Consider the following 23,654-nt stretch of genomic DNA (forward strand, 5'->3'; position numbering starts at 1 on the left):
GTCCTGACTTCCTGCAAAAGTAGCTTTGTGCTGTTCTGCCTTGCTCCCTTTGCAGAGCTCTGTCAGATCTCTGTTCATCTGAAGGATGTTCTAAAATAATTTAAAAAATCTTTTAGTGGGTGTATTCTAGCCTGCTTTGCTGGCTCTAGGGCTGCTTGTTGCCCCCACAGCTGTCACAATGCTGCTTTCCCTCTGAATGAATGAGGCTTTTTTTTCAAAGCTCTTGCCATTAGAAATAATCTGGTTGGTGTCCACTTCAGATTCCAGCCTTGAACATGTGGGTTAGGGTATCATTACCTTATCAGTACTTCTTTGCCTTGTGTATATCTACAGGTGGTTACACAGTTTCTGCTTCTGACAAATGAGTCAACCACTGGAGTGAAAACCTTGGCAATCTCTAAATGTCTTTAGATTTCATTTTCCAGCTTCTACCCCATTGGGAAAAAATTGTATTTCTGTCTTTCCACACTTAAACCAATGTTTTCAAATTCAGAGGTGATAAAAGTGTGTCTGAAAAAGACTGGCTGTTACGCTGGCTACCGGTCCAGAGTCGAGGTCTGATCATTCCTGTGCCTATAAGCAGCTTTCTGATAGGGATAGAAGCATTTGCTATTCTTTGTGTTAAGGGGCAGGTGAGCGGGCTGGTGGGGACACACCCCCCTGCCCAAGAGCCTCAGGGGTTGAAAGCAGAGTGCAGGGAGTAGGTATTCCCACAGGGTGGGGAGAAAACCAAATAATAGTAGTGATGATAATAATAGTATGTAAACTCATACAGATGGTTATGGTATTACATTCCTGACCTGAGATTAAAGGGAGACTTGAGCCAGTGCGAATCTTGCGAAGTCCGACAAGGCCAGGTGCGAGGTCCCATGGCTGGGTAGGGACAATCCCAAGCACAAATACAGGCTGGGCAGAGAGAATGGGTGGAGAGCAGCCCTGAAGAGAAGGATTTAGGGGTGCTGGTGGATGAGAAGCTCAACATGAGCTGGCAATCTGCAATTCTAGCCTAGAAGGCCAACTGTATCCTGGGCTGCATCAAAAGAAATGTGGCCAGGAGGGCAAGGGAGGTGATTCTGCCACTCTGCTTTTGTGAGACCTCATCTGGAGTACTGTGTTCAGTTCTGGAGCCCTCAGCCCAGGAAGGACATGGACCTGTTAGAGTGAGTCCGGACGAGGGCCATGAAGATGATCTGAGGGCTGAGGGCATGAAGATGATCTGAGGGCTGAGGGCACCTTCCCTGTGAGGACAGGCTGAGAAGAGTTGGGGTTCTTCAGCCTGGTGAAGAGAAGGCTCTGGGGAGACCTCTTAGCAGCCTCCAGTACTTAAAGGGGGCCTGCAGAAAAGATGAGGGGGAGGGATCTTTATCAGGAAGTGGAGGGATAGAACAAGGTGTAAGGGGTTTAAGCTGAAAGAGGGAACATTTAGGTGAGATATTGGGAAGATATTTTGTCCTTTGAGGATGGTGAGGCACTGGCACAGGTTGCCCAGGGAAGCTGTGGCTGCCCCATCCCTGGAGGTGTTCAAGGTCAGGTTGGATGGGGCCTCGGGTAGCCTGGGCTGGTGGGAGGTGTCCATGGCCATGGCAACCTGTGCCAGTGCCTCACCACCCTCATGGTGAAGAAATTCCTCCTCATGTCTAGTCTAAATCTGCCCCTCTCCAGTTTATACCCTTTGCCCCTCGTCCTATCACTACACACCTTTGTAAATGGTCCCTCCCCTGTCTTCCCATCATCTTATCCCATGTATTTCAGGTGTTTCTCAGTCTTCTCTAGATCCCTACTCTGATTTGTAGCTTTTAAAATAATTTAACCACCATTATTTTTTTGCAGTTCATGGGGGAGTCCAAGATCAGAAATGTTTATTTCTGGCTAGAGAACACCCAGCTGCACTTTAAACATCAGTTACCAGCAAAATAAGGCACTTTATGTTGTAATACTTTGTTCCATCAGAATATTTTTGTCTATTTGTGCACTCCATTACTTGCAAGAGATGCAGATTATAAAGAACTTTTTGAAGGACAAAGTGCAGAGGCTACAACGCTTAGAAAAATAGAAACGTGATAAATCCCACGTTTTAACAGACTGCAGAGGAAGAGTTTGAGGAAGAAAAAAATGTAAGAATGTAAGTGTACTTATTTCCTAGCTAAGGTTATGTTGCATATTACAGGGAAATTCATAAAGGAATTTGGTAGGTGATAGGATTTAAGGACTTCTGCTTTCTAGACTTGTTTTTGCTCTCTGCCAAATAGTTCATTCAGGCTACAGTAACCAAGGGCTCCTACACAGTGCTGGAATTGATAGTGGGTGGGACTTGTTTTACCACTGCCCACAATCTGAATAGTTCAGCAGCTGTGGAATTTGCCAAGAATCAGGTCTGTGGTGTGGAAGTGGCCAAATATGGGGGTGGAAGGAAGAAATTAATGTGATTCCTGTGTGGATGATCTAGGAACCTCTGGGATTAAGAGAAAAAACAAGAGGGGGAAAAAAGAGCGAGAGTAGAGGAGGAACTAAAATGCAGAATGGTTGTTTGTGGTGTTTAAACCTAGACGGTCTGTTCAAGATAAGGAAGCTGGTCTCATGACAATGATCATGACTCCTTTGCCACACATCAGAGGCTGGTTTCCCAAGTGAGGTTCCTGGGATGGAGCAGTTTGTCTGGCAGCTCCTTGCTAGGAGCACAGGAGGCTCTGGCTCTGCCCTGATACAGCAGGGAAGAGGCTTTCAGGGAGCTGTGCCCAGAAACAACTTCTAAAGTTTCAGGCTTTCCACAGCTGCTTGGCCAAGTTGCTTCTCGGCAGGGTGGTGGGGAAGCGTAAGGAAGCAGCAGTGGGCTGGGCTGCCTGCACCCAGCAGCCTGGAACCCTGCAAGAGCCTGTCCCTGCCTTCCCTGAAAGCCAGGAGAGAAGATGGAGAAGCTGGTGACCACAGGCTTGGCACGTGTCCTGCAGCATCAGCAGCTGCCTGCAGGAGATGATAGAATTTCTTTCAGTTTTGTGCACGACTCCTTCTGAATTTGCTTTAGTACTGACTCTTCCATTACCCTGGATAAAAAAAGAGTAGTTCAGGGACAAAAGCAAAATGAAGTGACCTCTGTGCTGCAGGTTGCCACCGAGGCCATTATGCTTTGACACTATTTATGTCCCGATATGTTTATTTTTCTGATTCACTTGTGCCTTTTTTTTTGGTGTATTTATTTTGTTTATCTCCAAAAGTAACACACATCAAAGCCACTTTCTGGTAGTCAGCATCACCTTTGGGACGTTAGTGGTACGGGCAGAGTTTTCCTGCAGGTGTTTTTACTGGACATCTTATGTGGATCCATTCCTTATAAATCCTCATCTTTACAAAATATTGAGCATACTTTTTTTTAAAAAAACCAACTCTTTTAAAATATGGAAAGAATGTAAAAATAATTCTAAAATAATTCTATGATATTATGAATATATATGTATAATAACCTAAAGATTTCCAGAGAGCAGAGCTGCACGTTCATCAACATGGCTTAGGTTCCAGTAACTTGCCTGTTTGCAGAGCTGCTGACTTTCTGGAGGTTGGCTGCCCCAGTCAGAGGGGCTCCAGCTGCTGTGGAGGTGGCAGCTCAGCCCTGGTGAGCACTGGCAGTGCAGTCTTGCTGCCTCCTCTTGGCTCTGTCAACTAGCGGAATCATTTGAGGTAGGTCAATTGAAAATAATTGGTACAGCTAGTTTTATGTTGGGGTATTTTTTCCCCTCCTTTTTTGCTGCAGCAGACTAATTGTGACAGAAATAGATTCTTAGCAGTTGAGAGCTGTCTGATCACTGAAACCTCTTTTTCTTTCTGCGCTGGTGCTGTACATTAGTCAAGATTTTGATTGATGACCTACTGTAGGGTGTAGTTAGAGCTCCCATTTAGCTCTGCTGTGTTCCAAACGCTGTAATTGATTACAGGGCCATTGCAACAGACTTCATCAATTCCTTGGGCACTTAGACCACGGCATTTTAAGGAAGTACATAAAATAAGGGGGTTGAGCAGGTTCCTAGGTAGGCAGCACGGCAGTTGTTCAAGTTACTGACCTTACATAAGATACGACCTAAATTACTAAGAATTTATCCTAGCCACACTTCTTCTGTCACTGTTGCCTAATGAAACGCATATGCTGACTAGATTAAGGGCACGTAAATTAGTCATCATAAATTTATGCACTGGAGCATAATTAAAGCGGAATCGTACTGCCTTTATAAAAACATTTAGTGCAATCATGAATTTTGTTTCCCTTATGAAGCATTCTACATATTTTATAATGTGTATTCATGCCAAGAACTTAGCTATTTATTTTTGGTGATATCAGGTGACACCGATGGCATTAGTAGAATTGATTGCCAGGCTCCTTTAATGTGAAACTGTTCTTCAGCAACAGAAGAATCTCTTTAATCTCTGAAAGCACACTGGCAAGGTAAGTCCCTATTTAAGGATGGGATTTTTATTCTAAAACCTGTCCTCAACCACTCTTGAGTAGAGACAGTTTAACATGCCTTTTTGACCTATTATAGAAAAGAACTCCTGATAATTTTGTTGTAGACACCTATCAGAATCTGCAGTTTCAGAGCACTTCCAGCAGCCCCAGCTCCTGCCTGTCATAGACACCATTTGTAGCAGTTGATTTTCCAGCAGTTCAGGTAGGAGAGTGCACTGGAGCAGGCTAGTTGGATGCACGGCTTCACCATCCATCAGTTTCTGCTCTGTTTATTTGAGAGGAATGTATTCACCTGGGCTTTCTGTACCCTGTACCTCATCACTGGTCAGGCAGGACACACGTAACACAAGCCTGAGTAGAAAGAACAGCAGTGATTTCACAGCAGCTGCATTGTGCCAGGGCACAAGTCTCTTGAGAAGTGCGGAAATGTTTTACCTGCTAGCACTCCAATAAGTACTGCTGTTTCCTTCCTGAAAAAACCCCACAAGCTGAGCGACCTGAATTTGTCACTACACCAGGAGATTGCAGTCATTCACACCAAGACCAAAGACTTGTCTGGGAGTGGTCCCGAGACCTGTGGTGGTTGCAAGCAGCTCCTGGAGACGGTTTCGCAGCAGCGGTGCCAGTGTCTGTACTAGCCCTGCATGAAAGGAGTTGTTGGGAGTCTTTGCTCTCCGATCCAGTGACTCGTCACACACCAGCCCTGCTTCTCCAGGAATACATTTTCTGTGTACACCCCCTAACTTTCACTCATTTCTCTCCATCGCATTGTCAGCTGCAGAAGCCCTTTATATTAGGTTGGTGCAAAAATAATTGCTGGTTTTGTCATTGTAAACTGCGATGCTTATTTTTGATTAAACTTTTATTTAACTGTGTTCATGCTGTACACCATTATAAAGCCCAAAATTCACTCTACTTATTTACACTAGTGGTTTTGTTCTCACTGTTCATTCTCTTTTATATTTTGCTGTCAAATTAAAGATAGGAAAGAAGCAAATTCAAGCAATTTTGAATTCAAAAGGGGATATAAAGCAGTAAAACTGCTAGCAATATCAACAAAGCACATTTGGCCAGGGCTGGTGAATGAACATACAGATACATTTAATAACAGAAATGAGAGAGTTGAAGATGAGGAGTGTCACGGACGTTCTTCTGCAGTAGATGACAACCATTGAGGCAGACCCACACAAAACAACTCAGGAGGTTGCAGAACTAAATGTTGACCACTCACCAGCTGTCTGATATTTGCACCAAACTGGAAAATCAAAAAAGGTTGACAAATGGGTGCTACGCGAGTTAAATCAAAATAAAAACCGCTGCCATTATGAAGTCTGCTCTGCGCTTTCTTGTGCAACAAAACCAATCCATTTCTTGATTGTTTTTTGACATGGGATGAAAAATGGATTCTATATGACAACCAACAGTGCTCTGTACAGTGGCTGGGCTGAGATGAAGCACCAAAACAACTCCCCAAACCCAAGCTGCATCAAAGGTTATGGTCACTGTTTGGTGGTCATCAAGTGGAATCGTCCACTGCAACCTCCTGAATCCTGGTGAAACTATCACAGCAGAGAAATATGGCCAGGAAAGCAACAAAATGAACCAAGAAACACAACATTTACATCCAACGTTGGTCAATCAAAAAGGACCAGTTCTTCTTTCTGACAGTGCCTGGCTCCATGTCTCACAAATGACTCTGCAGAAGCTGCATGAACTGGGCTACGAAGCTCTACCTCCCCCAGCTTCCTCCCCCGACCGCTCTCCCACCAATTACCACATTTTCAAGCATCTCAACAACTTTCTGCAAGAGGTTTTCCACAACCAACCAGCAGTTCAAAATGCCTTTGAAGAATTAATCAGTTTGAGGGCTCCAGAATTATGCATTACTGGTATAAACAGACTTGTTCCTTGTTAGCAAAAATACATAGATTCAAATTGTTCTTGTTTTGACTAATAAGTGTTATTCTAAGCCAAGATATATTGCTTTAAACTTGATGGTTGAGAAGGACAATTATTTTTGCAGCAACCTAATGTATTTTTCTAGAGAACATTCATGAATTTTAGCTCAAAGCTAAAACTCATTTCACCATATCAAAAAAAAAAAAGTGATAGTAATAGGATTCTAAAGGTCATTGTAATTGTGGGGGGTTTGTTTTGAGACACCTTACACTAAATTCAAGCAGTGTTCTTGTTGCCTCCATTAAGGCTGACCTATAAATCTCAGCAACCACTTGCAAGGTTGCTCCATATTTGCATTTGAGTAAGATTTCTTCATTTCCAGTTGCTCATTTAGGCTTCCCTTGCCTGCCTGTTGCAAGGGCAGCACGGTGGCTGGAAGAACTTTGAAAGTTGCTGTTCCTGCCCCAGGGAAGTCTGAGGAGTTGAGGCATACACAAAGGTGAGAATTACACCTCCCTTCTGCCAAATTCAGACTTTGGGGGATTATGTAGAAAAAGCAGTGTACTGAATCTTCAAAGAATCCTTTATTTTATAGTTCATTTTCTCTTTTCATTTTAAATACTAAAAGAAACATTCAGGCTTCAACACTGACTCAGAGTTATTTTTCAGAAGCGTCAGTGCTTCATCAGAACAGATACCCAGACTCTCCAATCCAAATACTGGACAATATGTGACTAAGCTCTGAAGCCGACCCTATTAAATGCATCTCATCCTTTTAGCATCCTTCTGGGAACAAGCTCCCCAAGAAAAAATCCTTTGGTGATGGGATTATCACTCCATGCAGCAGCTGCATCCTAAATACTACAGACAGCACTATATCAAGCTCTTCCAGGCCTGGCTGAAAGTTGCTTGCTGCTGACTATTGCACAATGACTCTCCTTCCTGTCTCACTTCGAGCAGACAGGACCCCAATACAGGCTATTTTTTCCTTGCACCCCTCTCTTGGCCTCACAGGAGTGCTTCAAAAGAACAGTGATAACTTCCCTTTGAAAAACAAAACTGTGGGTTTCTGCTCTCACTGTTGTTTTCCTTCACAGAGCTTCAAGTGAAAGCTTCATCACATCCCTGATTGCACCATGCAAACCATACAGTTTCTGCCATATCACAGATCCTTTTACAGCCTTATATTATTGGGATGATTAAATTTAAATAGAATGATCAATAGCAGGTCTAATGATGTCAACAGCACCTTCACTCTAATTTACTGCATTCTAAGTACAAAAAGGCTGTTTCTGGCATAGGGATCAGTATTGTAATTGCCTCCTTGATTAGCAGTTAAGAATGAGCAACACTGTACAGCATAATGTGTCTTGCTTACCAAGCTCAAACTAAAGCACAGTGGCTTTAGACTGGTTCAAAAAGGAGCTTGTGCTGCACAACACACACTGGTATTTAAGGAACAGCACACATTAGAGTCCTCAACAACACCTTTGGGACCAGATGAGGGCTTACAGCCATGAGAATGAACAAATGCGGTGCTAAAAGAAGTGGGAATTCAAATGCACCCTTCAAACAGATGGCAGAAAGTGGCAGTAGTCTAAGACCAGCTTTAACAAGTAAAATTAGAGCCTGCAGCAGCAGCAAGCAGCTGGAACAGAGCTGACAGAACTCCATGCTGACAAATTCAGGCCAATTACAATACAGCTAACCAGGTATAGCTGGCATGCAGGCATTAGACTTACAATTAATTATACAGTCACTTTAAACAACTAACTCTGGATACTGGTCCAGATCTTTACAGAAGTGGATTATTAATCTGATTAAACTTCCGAATTAAGTAAACTAGGAATGCATTAATTCAACATAGACCAGTAAGATCAAGTTGAAGTAAATCCTCACCAAAAAGTCTGCAGCATGACTAATTTTCAGACAACCAATACTTTGCTTTGTTTAAAATGAACAATCCCACAGCCCAGAGAGCCTAATCTTGAAAAGGCATTGGGAATCCTAGTACCAGATGTGGGTGGTGAGGCACTGGCACAGGTTGCCCAGGGAAGCTGTGGCTGCCCCATCCCTGGAGGTGTTCAAGGCCAGGTTGGATGGGGCCTTGGGCAGCCTGGTCCAGTGGGATGTGCCCACAGGAACTTTATTGTGGCATTCTTTTTTTAAAGAGCATTTTAACTTTTTAAACCTCTTAGTATTGTTTAGGACAAGCAGAATCCCATAAAGTGGCTTACTCCATTTCAACTGCTTTACGCCCAAGACAGCTGAAAACAATGCAAGCTTCTAAATATTCCCAGAGCACTTACCTCTGCCTTACCTTTTTGTTTGTTAGCCCTTTTAACCTTTCACTGCAAACTGACAGTAACCTGACAGTGGTCATTCTTCTTCCTGCCATATAGGTAATTTTACAGTATAGTTTGGTTGGAAAGATTCTACTATTAATACACTACTCCCTTTCTTACCCTAGACTGTGCTTCTTTATGAAGTTCTGAGTTATTGTCTTCTGTATTAAGTGATCTCGAAACAGTCAAAGAAATTTAGAAAAACAACTATCATGTAATAGTCTACTTATAACATTAGGCTTCATGCCCATCAAATAGAACAATAGAGCTGTATTTTAATTGTTTTCATAATAAAGTTGTACAGCTTAATCAGGTTTGATTCTCATTGAACACTGCAAGTGTTAAGAGTGCTCAATAATTAGACTACACATTCTTGTCAAAGAAGCAGGCAGTGCAACTCTTCCTTTCTATTAATCACCCAGATTAACTTGTAATGTTATTAAAAGTAATTTCAAATGATTGTAAAATATACACTTTTTGTGTACATTTTGTGCAAAGCTGCAGCATGTTACTCAATTCAACACAACACACTGTCCAGGATGTCCAAAACATGAAAACTTCACCTCTTCAGATCTGACATTCCCAGTAAACGAGACAAGAATTCAACAAGCAGATCTTTTCTGGAAGTGGAACAAATCTCTCCTAACAACAGGGAACACTAGAAAGACAAGAAGATGAAAAGAGTATTTCCATCCACATTGCTGTAGTCTGGAAGAATTCCTTTTACCACAAGAAAAAATTAGTTTCCAAAAACTAGGTAGTTTATATTAAAAAGTATTTTATAAAAAAGATTCAAGCCATAGATTAACCTTGTTTTAACTGCTCGCTATATGGTTTAGGAAAATTAATCCATACAAAGTGATCTTCCAATATTTGCTCTTGAAAGACAGTTAAAACTAAACTGCCACATACAGGAGGCTGCCAGCACGGACCCTCTTCTGCTAAACTAATATTAAACAGAAGTAGCCACACCTATGAAGCTACAAAGAATAAACACATTCCAAAATGAAGGTTCTTTGTTTTATTGAATGACTGAAGCAGGACTATAATCCAGGTATATTTAAATCAAGTGTTGGTCCACTCTTATAATCAAAAAGAATTGATTTAGGTTTTTTTATAACAACATCAACACAAATGGAAGGAATATGAAGCATAATAGGAACTTTCAGCTGCAGGTGACCTTAGACCACAATCAGACTGGTGCTACTTCAAAATTTATAGTCTCTGTAGGTAAAGTATCCTTCTGCCTACAGCTTCCATATGAGCCATCGATGCAAGACCAAAATGCCATTTGTGCCACTAGAATCGTAGTCTTGTAGAAATATTTCTATATTTAGTATTTTAGTGAAGAATAATTACTATCCTCTCAGAAATTACATATAGGCATTATAAATATTTACATCAAACATTTACAACTGGTTCATAATATACAACACAACAATTTAGCTATAATTTCTAATCCTCCAGTGTAAAAGTTTCAAGCAACATGTTTCTATCATAATTTCAACTGATCTGTTTTGCACACAGTCACAGGCAGTACAGGGCATTTCAAAACCTCGTGTTACATGACAAAAAAGATGGAATGACATTAGTTTAATAACAATTAGGTTGGGGATTATTGGCTGGGTTTTTTTGTTTTTTTCAAACAAGCAGATTTCAATTTCTAAATCCCATCTAGTGCTACTACTAACATTTAACATAAGCTTGAGAAGGGCAAAAACCAAAAAAACTTGGAAATAAATACACCTTTAAAAAAATTCCACAATTAACTATATCAGAATACTCGTTTTCCACACAGTTTAAATAAGACCTTACTCTTCATCAACTCCTTGCGCTGAAATACACTGTAGTTCAATCCATTCTTATCTTCTGATTTGTCATCCTATAAATAATGCTATCATACCCAGGATCCATGTTCCAGAGGTTGTAGGAGATAACTATCACAGCCAACGCAAGACCTATCATCATCCACAGAATAATGTTGAAGATCACAGAGTAATCGTAGTTATATGGATAAGCAAGGTTATACGGAGTTTCTGTTTCGCTCTGTAGTGAAGAAAATAAGTGTATTATTTTCAAGGCAGCTTGCATGCAATATGCATCCCAACTACACTGAAAATCTGAACAAGAACAGGAAAGATGCATTTTTTGTCCAGAGAATTCTGACGCTAGGACACAAAATGCAAAAGTGATTACGTGACTGACAAAGGAATCCAAAGGAATGGGCTGACAGGTGCCTCACTGAATTCAAGAAGGGCAAACATGAAGCCCTTCACCTGGGACAGAGCAGCACCACATGACAGCACGGGCTGGGGACTGACCAGCAGGGCAGCAGCTCTGCAGAGGGGGCCTGGAGGTCCTGGTGGACAAGGTGAACAGGAGTCAGCGGTGCCCCTGCAGTGACAAAGGGCAACTGCACCCTGGGCTGCATCAGGAGCATAGGCAGCAAGTCAAGGGAAAACAACTTTTTCCCCCATAATGAGGCAGGACTTGCATCCACTACTGGGGAGAAAATGGCAGAAATGCAAATTCTAACAAGACATAAGGGAAAAAGTTTTCACAGTGAAAGTGATTAAGGCACTGAAACAGAGAGGCTCTAGGATTTCCAGCGGTGGACTTACCAGGAACTTGGCTAGACAAGGACTGAGCAGCCTCATCTAACTCTTAAATTAATTGTGCTTTGAGCAGTAAGTTGCAGTAGATGACCTCCAGAAGCCCTCTTCAATCTAAATTACTATACAAGTGAAGATCAAGTCAGATAACCTGACCTCTTCACACTCATGCCTAAAATCAGCCAGTATTATAGTCCTTAAAACAGTTAAACTCAAGTGAAGGAGTAATGCAGCTTGGATCACTTCTAATAACGCAAAATAGAAAAATGCACATCTACTACCTGTGAAGACTGGAGAATGGAGCGAGACTTCCTCGTGAGGGGAGAATTAAAGGCTTTTACAGCCACCACTTCTACTACCGCATTCCCACCATACAAATTAAACATCTCATCTGCAAACTGGAAAAGCAAAAGTGACTTATATTACAAGCCAAACTGTAGCCAGGAATCAAGGAGAGTTTTGTTAGCAAAATGTACTAAACCATAAGATGTCAGCTTCAGGAATAAGAAGCTTACAGAAGTTGTAAACATTTACAGTATTTTAGAATTCCACTAAGAAAGTGCCAACTTTCACCTGGTGTGCAACATCTCTTTAAAATCCCTTAATCACTGTTTGACAGCTGTAGCTTATGACTGCTTTCTGGGCAGAAACTGGCTCTTTCATCCCTTTTACAAAAGGCCCATCGCCATACAGTTTCCCATTTATATGTCTGCCAGTTTCAACAAAATATTTAGGTTCTTAGCTTTTCACTGGGAAAATGAACTCCAATATTTCAATTTGGTCCAAAGACTAGTATGTCTAGTGCTTAAATATATTTGCTTAACTACAAAGAGGCAAAGAATAATGTTCAGAGGAAAGTTACCTTGCTTAGCAAATTCATGCTTCTTCTACACTTGTCCACCATGCTTCTGAAGCTCTCAAAAAGTAACTAGTCTTAATACAGATCTTATCTAATGATTATACAAGGCTTGCTAAATTACTTCCTTGAGCACACTGATAGACGAAAAGCAATCATTCCAGGGACCTGGAAATTTAGATTTATACAGCTTTGTTGCCAAGGAGGAACAAACCTCTGTACCTTGGGATGAAGTAATTTCCGTATTTCTGAGAGTTGGTTTTCATGAGACATACTGGTGGTTTTAAATGCAAGATATTTGTTGAGGAAAAAACAAACTTATTGAGTCACGTTGATATATGGTTTCAATATACTCCTACTCCTTTAGGCAAAATATCTTACACATTGTAGAATCACATCAACACTTTCCAGAGTAACAAATTGGAACATTTGATTTTATAACTGAACAACTGCATTTTAAGAACCCAACAACAAAAACAAGCACCATTCAAGCCATCACGAAAGAAGTGACAATTTAAAGTGCAAGACAGTCAAGAAACTAACTCCCTTGTAGTTAACAAAAAAATATTTCCTTAGTATTCCTGTTTACCAGGTAGAAACTATACCTTTTGCAAAGAGTCTACAAGAATTTGAGAAGCATCCTTGAACTGCTGAGAGTCTTCGCCATATCGTTTTCCAATCTCTTCCAAACCAGCCAGTTCCAGAGAATACAGGTCAGGAGAGCGATCCTTGGCTAAGTGCTTGTGTCGAGACAGCTTTGGCACACCAATGAGGGCAGAAAGAAGTCAAATTCATACACAGGTTACTTTAAAAACACATTTCACAGATCAGTTTGCTGGGACTAATCCAGCCTCATTTTCCAGTCATATTCCGTATTGATCAGGAAGCAGGATTTCTTTTCAACTTAACTAGAAGATGTTCACAATTGTTTCTTATTCTACAGAAGCAATGATTATCATATAACATCAACTCCTAACATGAGGTTATGTACATGCAATAGAGAGCTCTACTAAAAAGAAATATTATACTTATTCACATCAGAATCCTTGTTCTGCAATTGCTGTAAAAATAGACCTCGGAGAAAAAAGAAAATTTAACTACAATACTTGGATACTTCTCTTCCCTTTGCTGAAGCTGGCCCTTGCAGCATTGAGTAGGTTACAACTTACACATTGCTGTTGTCTATGTACAAAAGTAATTTACTTAAGGAGCACCATCCCATTGTCATAAAATCCAATCAATATAATCCAAGTTATCTCAAAGGAGAGTAGGGCTACTCTTGCACTTCTACAGGTGTGAAGCTGCAGCACTAACATTGGCCTGCGCACAGAACAGTCTCCAAAAGCAACTAATCTAATCTGTTCCTAATCTTTCCCTCCACTTTACAGCATTTCTAGTCTACAAGATGAAAACAAGTTGTTCTACCTCATTTTCTCAAGAGCCCCATTTCTCTCCAGCAGCCCTTCACCTAATGTGAACTTCTAAGTTTTTCATGACTCTTTCACCTCAAGTAGCTGAGGGCTGCAGCTTAAAGGGAAAACAAACAAACAAAACAAACCAAAATCAAATCCCACCCAGGAACCCCTTCCAAAATCCCTCAAAGAAACCCTAAACCTCAGCAAGAAGAAAGTAGCTTCATAGTAAAAAGACCCTAAGAAGCTTTTGGCTTAAAAAGATCAGAGTTAAAAGCTCACACTTCCATTGGAACATTTCTGTCACCACCACTATTCACACTACAAAAGTCCCTACAGTCTTTTCAGATAAAATGTTACTGTGATATTTTGAAGTTAAATGGTAGACAGGGCAAAGAACATATCCTTAACTACCACTCTGCTTCTCAAGTAAGAAAACAAGGAAAGCACTGGCAAAGTCTTCATTGAATATTTCCTGTGTCTTTGGGTATGGAGGAACAGCAGCTCAGAACTCCCCCTGTTCTCACCAAACACAATACAAAATAAACTACAGATCATTAAATGTTCTCTTTTTCTTCTGCCAGGGACAGGGCTGATACAAATAACTTGAAAATGCATTATTTAAACTGATGATGCGCTTGTACAGATACCACTGGTTGCAAGTATTCTGGCTACAGCTTCTCCACCTTTAAATGAGATCTGAAGTTTGAGACATAAGATGGGGAAAGTGTTTCAAAAATATCTTACCAGGCTTGAAATATCATGTAGGACTTGTAGTTCTGACAGAAAAAGCAAGTCAGCCTGGGGGAAGAGGGAGAGAGAAAGAAACAGGCATTTCCTTTGATGAAACCAAAGTTAGAGAAGCCTCATTTTGTTGTAAGTCTCAGTATTTTATAACAGGTTATGTTTATTACAGCACGAGAAATGACTCTTTCAATAAAGTTACTTACAAACGAATTTAAAACTTAGTTCTTAGAGTTCAGTTACAAAAAATTAGAGGGCTGTATTAGACAAAGCAAGGAATTAAAAAAAAGGGAAAAAACATAGGAAAAGCACAACCTAACTAAGAATATTAGAAAAAAAATCACAGGACTTCACACCAATTACATTTTGTTACCTCACTGTTTCTGCTGAGGGAGTTGAGAGGAAGGGAGCTGAGAATGGAGTTGTCCTGGAATAAGCGGTTTCGCAGCTGGCGCAGCGTGACAGAAAGATCTTCAAATACGGAGTTTGCCTTGCCCACCATGTACACTCTCTGTGGGAACAGCCGTTGTTTAATAACAACCAAGGTTATATTTATTTTTTACAGTCACATATTAATAATCAATCATACTTGCAATCTCCCTCCAATGCAAAGTATTTCATATAAACAATCGGTTCTGCTTCAGCCACATAAGTGGAAAGAGGTTTACTGTTTAACCCGAAGTGGAGCAATACTCACTTCCTCGCTGGGGGCCAGCTGCAAGACCACAGGAGTTTCCTCAGAGAACAAACTATGAATAGCATTTGCAACACTGTCGAGACTGAAAGGAACAGCCTGGAAGACAAAGTTAGATGTTGGGGCTAAACAGGGCCTAACAATAAAAAAGGAGATAATTTGCTTAACTACAGAAGTCTGGAAAAATAGGACAACCTCTTTTTCAGCAAAGAGTATGGTTATTTCTAAAGTGACATAACAAATAATAGGAGCCAGCGTGCAAAACAAAACATTGTATCTATGTGTATCTGTGTATCTATGAACAGACAGTTTATTTCTACGTATGACAAGAGACAATACGTTTTAATAATGCCAAAGGGCCAAGATTGTGTAATGAAGAGGCTTACATAAGCTAAGAGTACAGCCTTGTTTATCAGTAAAACAAGACCTACAAATAGAGAAGCAATACAAAAGGGGAAAACAATCCTAGTACAAACAAAGTTATGAACCACAGAAAACTGATGAATGAAAATACACCAGTATTAAGACCAAATGCTGAAACACCAAAGAAAAGAGCCATATAAAAAGTACTGACAATAAAAGAAATGCTAGCATGGTACAGTGCCACTACTGGCAAGCTAATAAAACTGCCAGTTTTTCCAAACACTTACTTCCTGGTTATATCTAAAAAAAAAAAAAAAAAAAAGAGGCAGAATAGTACATTTCCATTCAATAGTTAAAGAGCATAAAAATTAGTTTTCCTAATACATTTTAGTACATTTGTAAGCTGCCATAATTTGCACCCAAGAGTCCTGAACGTGGAACTCTGACAATCTTTGAAACTATTCTTGAATAACAGAGAACCAATACTTTGCCAGCTCACATTTGGAGCAGCTCATTTGAAGCCATAGTAGCAGTTAACTGAAACAATTAGTGGGAAACAAAGAAAATATGCATTATGAACATGAGAACTTTGATAAAGTCACAAGCACAAATATGACTAAAGACTTCAAGCATATCTACAGTTTCTGCAAGTCAGTAATGCCCACACAGTTAGGTACAAGGCAATCCTAACTCAATTTTGGTCCAAATATCATTTCAGCAATGCCAATATACAGTTGTGGCTCAACAAATAAGCTGTGCTTGAAAGCTGATGTCAAAGTAGATCTATGCTAAGCTGAATTTGACCAGAGTTCAATGTAAAGACACATAACATTCCAATTAAATGCCAATATTTTAAAACAGATTAAAAGACTGCTTGATACAAAAGTGATTTCCAAGGGAAATCATCACCACATCTTGAGGTGTGCAATAAGGTGTTGATAGCAAACAAAACCGTACTCAACATTGCCACTGGTCACTCCACAGTTTGATGAAATAATAAATTATTCTTTAGGGGAGTGCAGCAGTCACACAAAGCCAAAATGCATGGTAAACTGGTGCAAAACAGTTTTCCAAGACAGGCAGAAGCAGAATTAACTAACTAGAAATAACCTGAAAAACAACTTAATTGAAAATGGTCCATGGGTTCACACTGGACCAACAATGGCTCAGCCTGAAAAAAACCTGTGTAACATTGCAGCAAAATGGATTAAAGCAGACGATGTATTTATTAAGGAGAAAAGAGAAGACACTGTACTGTTACCAATATTTTCTAAGTTCCTGTTAAGATGTGTGTGGACAAAAATCACATGACAAGAGGCAATAGGCATAAATTTAAAAAGAGGAAATTCTATCTGAACATAAATATAAAAACATTTGTTACTGCAAGCATGGTCAAATACTGGCACAGCCTGCCCAGTGAGCTGGTGGGGTCTGTGGACATATTAAAAATCCAACTGGACACAGTTCTGGACAACCTGCTCTAGCTATGCCTGCTTGATCACAGGGTTGGACTAGATGATTTCAAAAGGCCCCTTCCCAACCTTGACAGTTCTGTGATCGTGTGACAAGTGTAAGAAAGAGTCCCAGCAAAGACAGACAATGACAGGTAATGTAATGTGTCCCTGCCCATGACAGGAGAGTATGAACTGGATGATCTCTAGGGTCACTTCCAACCCAAACCATTCTATGATTCTATACTATTATCCTAAGTACTTGAAGAAAATTCAGACTGCTTAGGGGGCGATACAGGACATCAAGGAATCAACATCATATAGAACACTATCACAAACACTCAGCTGAAGCAAAAAAAAGTAAAAGCTAATATTGGAAGCAGTGGATTCTCTGCCTCTTGGTGCAAACATATTAAAACTATATGCTTTTCAAGGAGAACATACTTTGGTCAATAAGTTATTCAACTCAACACAGGAGGCCCTGGGGGATCTTAAAGGCCTCTCACCTTGTACAGGATTCAGACCGGATTATTTATTTAGCCTGATCCATCATTCTAGGCGGGCAGTAAGTGAACTTCAAGTGAAGTAAGAAACAAGTAAACATCAAGGACTACATGAGAGAGTCATGTGCTGCTCATTAGATCACAGGACTCAGAAATCACACAACAGTTCCAAAGACGAATACTCACGTTCTCAATTGGATAAGAAATCCCTTTTGCAGGTAATGCCAGCTTGTCTACACCTTTCACTGTTACCAGCACAGTAGCTCGTGGTCGGTGAAACAGATCACCCACTCCAAGCCCAGGCCAGGGAAGGTCCTATTACAAAAATAGTAAGACTTGTATTTCACAGGGAGAAAGGAAGAAGGTCTCATCCACCATTACAGCAAAATAACATACTACCTTTCTAATATCTCTGTGCAGGACAGCCTACTAGAAATTTCATGGATTTAACACTAGAATTCTTCCATCTTGAACAATTCTGTCTCAAATTAACCATGAGGAAACAGTTTAAAAGCTGCCAGTAACTTCACAGCAAAGCCTACACTGAGAAAGCATTATACATCCTGAATATATCAAGATATAATTAAATAAGAAATATCATAGTCTGTGTTTGATCAGTGAAGGCTGAATTAAAAAAAAAAAAAACCAAAAAAAAACAAACCACACAAAACCCATAATCTAAACCCTTTTACAAAACACCATAAAACTAGGCTTAGTCACATTAAAACACCAACACCTTGATATTTTCTGCACTAGAGAGAAAGGGGGGGGTGGGGGGTAGCATCAATCATACTGACAGTATACTCATCTAAAACTTACAAATTTGCATCAAAACATAAAAAGATCCCTTAGGAGCTTACTACAGTTATATAATGTATCAGTAAGAGCACAGGCAAGACTATCTGGCTGGTGCATTCAGGCACAAATGCATTTTTTTGGAATGAATTCAAACAAATGGATTTCTCCATTTCTGCAAAAGACATAAGTACTTGCTTAAGTTCCATTAAACAAATTTATTTGAATTTTAGAATTAAGTGTCATAGATGTTAAGATCTACATGACCTCAAAGAAACAAACAAAAAAACTTTTAACGTATCACAAGTGACAAAAAATGGTTCAGTTTTATCTTGCCTTAACAGGGGAGGAATATTGAATGACCGTTTCTGAGAATCCCCAGAATAACACATTAAGAATTCTAAATTTGCTATGGTGCACCTACTGCACTGTCAGTTTATGTTCCTAGACTATAGCCTTGATGTAAACTGCAAATGAGTGTCTGGGCGCTGCAGTCTTCTCCATAACAGGATTGGAAGCTGCCTACACTGCAGGCCTGCCTTAGTGACAGCAGTGATAACTTTCAGTTTCGCAGCTTAACTGAATAGAGAAATCACTTCCTTCCCTGCCCAGTTCTAGGATTTGAAATAATACTCATAGAGGACTATTTCTAAAGGATGCTACAGACCCATCACAGCAAATGAGTCCGTATCTCCAGATGACCAGTATGGCAGAAGTGTTCAAAACGGGCCAACCCCCCCTGTTTTGCTGGATGTCTTTACATGCAATTCACAAGACACCATCTGATGTATTGTTTTTTCTTGATAAAATAATCAAAATATACTTCTTAGGAATACTGCTCATAAGAGTTTGGTACTAGTTTAATAACAAAAAAGCATAATTCATTGACAGCAAGATATTTTCAGAAAAGTCTGAAACACAGGCTAAACAGACCTACATTCAAAACAGACTCATCAGACCTCACGCCTAGCTGCAGAATGGAACAAATAGGAACTGGCTTCCCTCATCAGCATTGTGATAATATCCCAGCTTGTGGTATCTCACCACACATAGACCCTGCTAAAGATGCCTGGCTATTACACTTTTATGTACTGCTTCAAGAGCCACAACAGCTGCTGAAGCCCAGCAAAACATTCAGCAGGCAAAATGGAATCAATCCAAGCCCTCCTAAGCACGTGTCCCACTTTAAACATCACTGAAGTTACATTCAAAAAGCTAATTTGAGAAAACACTACAAAAAATTAGGGTTTCAGGTCTTTGGATTACTTCTTAAGTATCCAGTCTACTCGTTTGTATTAACTGTACTCATCAGACAAGCTTGCTGGCCTGACAAAGTGCCTTCCTAGCCAACCTATTTCTCACAATCTGCAAAGTACCCAAGAGCAGAGCCCCACCGAGAGCTCAGAATGACAGTGGTTTCCAGAGACTTTCAATACATGAACACAGATGGTGGAATACAGCATGTAGCTAGGTCTCAAGAGGAACTGAAGAGCAGCACTGTAAAGACTCTGCAGGCTTGTTTCCTTCTATAGGAGATGATTCAAATTAGCTAGCACAGCCTGTTGCTACTCATATGACTGATAGAGCTCTGTGCTTGGAAACTACCCCGTACAAGTCATACATGCCTCAAGACAAAACAGGATGATACTCTGTCTTCCAGCACATGACAGGAAGGTTTGCATGCTAAGTGAGTAGGTCTGTAGTTTTAGAGGCGTTTCAAAATCAAGACCTGAAACATACTTCTTCAACAGAAAAGCCCATGGTTAATGCAGCCACATCTGGGATCCGCTCGCCAGGAATAGGCCAACTTCCATCTCGAAAAACAACTGATTGAGGTGATCGTAAGACACTAAATTCATCAGCACATACACCTAAAGGAACAAAAAAAAAGCAAAACTGTCAGTTCTTGCAATCTTACCTTTACATAATACAGAAAAAAAATCAGAGCTTTCACTTCTTCCTCTCTTCTTATGCCCATCAGTTTATGTAATGCAAGCAGTAAGAAACAATCGCTTTAATGCTCTGCAATACAACATAAAGGTTTCTATACAGCAATGACTAAAGATGGACAAATCCACATTAACAAAAGCAGGACAACTAATTAACAGCACAGTACACTCCTGCGTATTCACAGCAGGATGTGAGTAGTGTTACAGTGCAGAGTTGGTAAAGCTAACTCTCAGTAGAGCCAGGCAGACTCCAAAATCCTGTTAGCTCACCAGCAGCCATGCACCAACACGGCTCTGTTTGCTTGGCGTAACTCCTTTCCATGCAGACAACAGCCTGAGCCACTGAACCCAGAGCCAGGAGGCTCAGCAGAGTCAGTATTGGCTTAAACAGAGCACTGCCACAAACAATCTGGCTTCTGCAGAACAGCTCTGGTGTCTCAGCTCTGCTTTCTCAAGCATATAATATTGAGAGACATTTTGCTTCCTCTGATGCAGTACTGGAACTAAGCTGATTGTCTGAAGCCACAATCTGCAACACTCCTCGTGTTGGGTTTTCACTTATTTGGGATCTCAGTTCACTCTGTTCCCCATTACCATGAATAGCTAAGTTGACTAAAGCATTATTTCTGATCTGTACTATGATGGCAGTAATTTATTGTGTAATAAAGTCAGAAAGGGCTCCATGAAATGACAGACGGGCTGATTTTAATGCAGCTTCCTATTTTAAAGTCACTTAAGTGTAGCTGCAATACTATGTATACAAGCATTCATCTAAATAAATTTAGAACAGATTTGGTATGTATAAGCAGTAACATGCACAAAGCAGAACTTCAAACATATCCCCCCCATGAATAATCTGTGTAAGTTTCTACCAGAAAACTAAATCTGATACCAGACTCCAGAAAATCAAGTAGGAGAAGTAGAAATATTTGGAGGGAATCTAAGTTTAAGCTCCAATTATACAATCAGTCTAACTACATACTCCAAAGTTACATGAGTAAGATAATCTTCTGGGAAAAAAAATAAAAAAAAGAAAATGGAAGCATTTATTCGCATGACCACTGAAAATTAGTTATCAATCCAAGCACCTATACAAAAGTTTTGCAGAGCATCTGCAAATCTAAAGGCTACTTACAAAAACAATGCAATAATAGTAAACCGATGTGTTGCGCAGTTATAATCTTCCCTAACATCAATTTAAACAATCTGACCTTGAAGATGTTGTTTTAAAGCCTGGATCGTGATGACGCATACAAATGTTGACTGTAAATCTGAGCTGTATTATGATAAACACACTAAAGGAATGAAGTACTGCGATGCAGGTCAGGGAAGGGTGGCAAAAGGATGAGAACAGGCCAACCCAACAGACATATATGGAGTAAATCCGAGCATTTGTTGGTTTAAATTGATACGTGTTCATCTGGGACAGCCTGCTATCAATTTTAATAGTGTATCAACCCGGATTTGGAGTAAAATTAATGTTTCCAGACCTATTTGTTTAGAAAAGAATATAGAAAATTGCTCTAAACATTTTTGCTCACTCTGTAGACTTTCACACGTTGCTTTAATTTTCCACAAGGCTATAAGACAATCACACATGTTATTTAGGACAAGTTGGCTTACTCAGGACTAGACTGCCTATGTGGATAAAGTTAGAGCATTACCTTATTTAACCAAATTTGCCCTGCTAGGGTTGTTAAAGATCGCAGTGAGTAAAACTGGATTTGAACTTGGGAACACAAGGCTTTTCCTCGACACACTACAATTGCTTGACCACGATACTCCACTGGCCCAGTGAGTTCTAGAGAGTAAATCCTGAGATGCAATCCATCTTGTATACCATTTTCCACCCGCCCACAGAAAACTTAATCAAACCTTATGGAAGGTGTACATGAGGACAACTTTGGCTCTCAAAAGAACCTGGACTGAAGAGCTAAGGAATACTGAGTGAAAATTATTTATGGGGCCTAAGAAGTCTTAACTGCCAATCACAAGCCTGACTCCCAACAAATGACAGGAAGCCTCCAGTGACCACAAAAGCAGCTCCCCAAATCATGAAAATTCAAACAAAGTAACAGAATCATGCATGTATAAAATGCTCCACACTGCCCTTAGCTAGAAAGGGAGAGGCAAGTCTCCTAGCACAGCATCTAGAGGAGCTGAGGTGAGTGGGGAGAACACAGGCAGGGAACTGCAGCAAGAGGGCAGCCCTCCACACCCCACACATTTGCCCCACATCCTCCTAAACATACCCACCCCATACACCTACACACCATATCCCCCCCGCACCCCATAACACGCATCCCTACACCCCATAACCCCCACCCCATAACCTCCATGCCACCCACCACCCCATAACCCGCCATCTTTAACAGGCTGCCCAGGGAGGTGGTTGAGTCACCTTCCCTGGAGATGTTTAAGGGACGGGTGGACAAGGTGCTGAGAGGTATGATTTAGTATTTGATAGGAATGCTTGGACTCAATGATCCGATGGGTCTTTTCCAACCTGGTGATTCTATGATCTACATCCCATAAACCCCTGCCACCCCACCACTCCAGAACTCCCCTTGCCACCGCCCACACCCCATCTAGATGCTATAACTCCCCCACCTACATCCTACAACCTCATCCACACACACACACAAACACCGTAACACCCCAGCTTCCCCTGCCACCCTGCAAACCGTGTAACCCCACATCCCTACCCCTATAACCCCCATGCCGTCCCCCTACACCCCTGCACCCCATAACGCCCCCATCCCTCATGCTGCCCCCCCACCCCATAACTCCCATGCCACCCTCCCACACACCCCATAAACCCATAACTCCTATGACACCTCTTCTACACCCCATAACTCCCATGCCGTCCCCCCACATACCTACCCCCCATAACTCCCATGCCACACTCCCACATACCCCCACACCCCATAACCCCCATGCCACCCCCCTACACCCCATAACCCCATTCCACCCCACACATACCCCTACACCCCCACACCCCATAGACCTCAGCCCCCCACAGCCCCCCCAATCCTCCACACCCCCATAACCCCCACTCCTCACAACTCCCCCACACCCCATAACCCCTCCTTCCACACCCCATAACCCCCCCTCCACCCCATATCACTCCTCCCCACCCAATAAACCCCACACATCACTCGCCCCACGACCGCTGCCCCCGAGGGCCCCCAGGCCTGCGCCCCAACCCCTTTCCCAGCGCCGCGACCGGGTTCTCCCGCCCTCCCCGCTCGCTCACCGGCGAGAAGAGCCGATGCCAGCAGCAGAGCCACCGCCCCCGGGGCCCGGGGAGCCCCGCCGCGCCGCCCCATGGCCTCCAGCACTATCACCGCCGCCGAGACTGAACGAGAGCGAGGAGGGGGCGCGGACGCCCCGCCCACGCGTGGTGACGGACAAGAGCAGAAGCCAATCAGCAGGCGAGGATGGGGGCGGGGGGCGGGATCAGGCGGGAGTGACAGGCAGAACTGACCAATCGTCGGAGAGCCTGCCCTGTCACGTGGCTGATGTGTCAGCTGAGACGGGGCGCGGCCTGGATTTGAGTGGCGCTCCGTTTGCCCAGT

The 23,654-nt window shown here is 41.6% G+C and overlaps 1 protein-coding gene across 2 annotated transcripts; it reads right to left on the reverse strand.

Annotated features, from left to right (window-relative positions):
* Positions 1-9,703: 9,703 nt before the first annotated feature.
* ATP6AP2 (ATPase H+ transporting accessory protein 2) lies at positions 9,704-23,420 on the reverse strand. Of its 2 annotated transcripts, none has more exons than XM_069872898.1 (9): positions 23,333-23,420; positions 19,868-19,998; positions 17,519-17,647; positions 15,019-15,114; positions 14,695-14,832; positions 14,325-14,378; positions 12,771-12,920; positions 11,591-11,707; positions 9,704-10,743 (listed from the first exon to the last, which is right to left on the reverse strand). In XM_069872898.1, the coding sequence occupies exons 1-9, from the start codon at positions 23,403-23,405 to the stop codon at positions 10,549-10,551; spliced, it is 1,083 nt and encodes a 360-aa protein (XP_069728999.1). In that variant the 5' UTR covers positions 23,406-23,420; the 3' UTR covers positions 9,704-10,548. The 2 variants fall into 2 exon arrangements, with proteins under 2 accessions (XP_069728999.1, XP_069729008.1); XM_069872907.1 differs by lacking the exon at positions 23,333-23,420 and adding an exon at positions 21,212-21,284.
* Positions 23,421-23,654: the final 234 nt, after the last annotated feature.

Source organism: Phaenicophaeus curvirostris, chromosome 1 (genome assembly GCF_032191515.1).
Source record: "Phaenicophaeus curvirostris isolate KB17595 chromosome 1, BPBGC_Pcur_1.0, whole genome shotgun sequence".
Taxonomy (NCBI): Eukaryota; Metazoa; Chordata; class Aves; order Cuculiformes; family Cuculidae; genus Phaenicophaeus; species Phaenicophaeus curvirostris.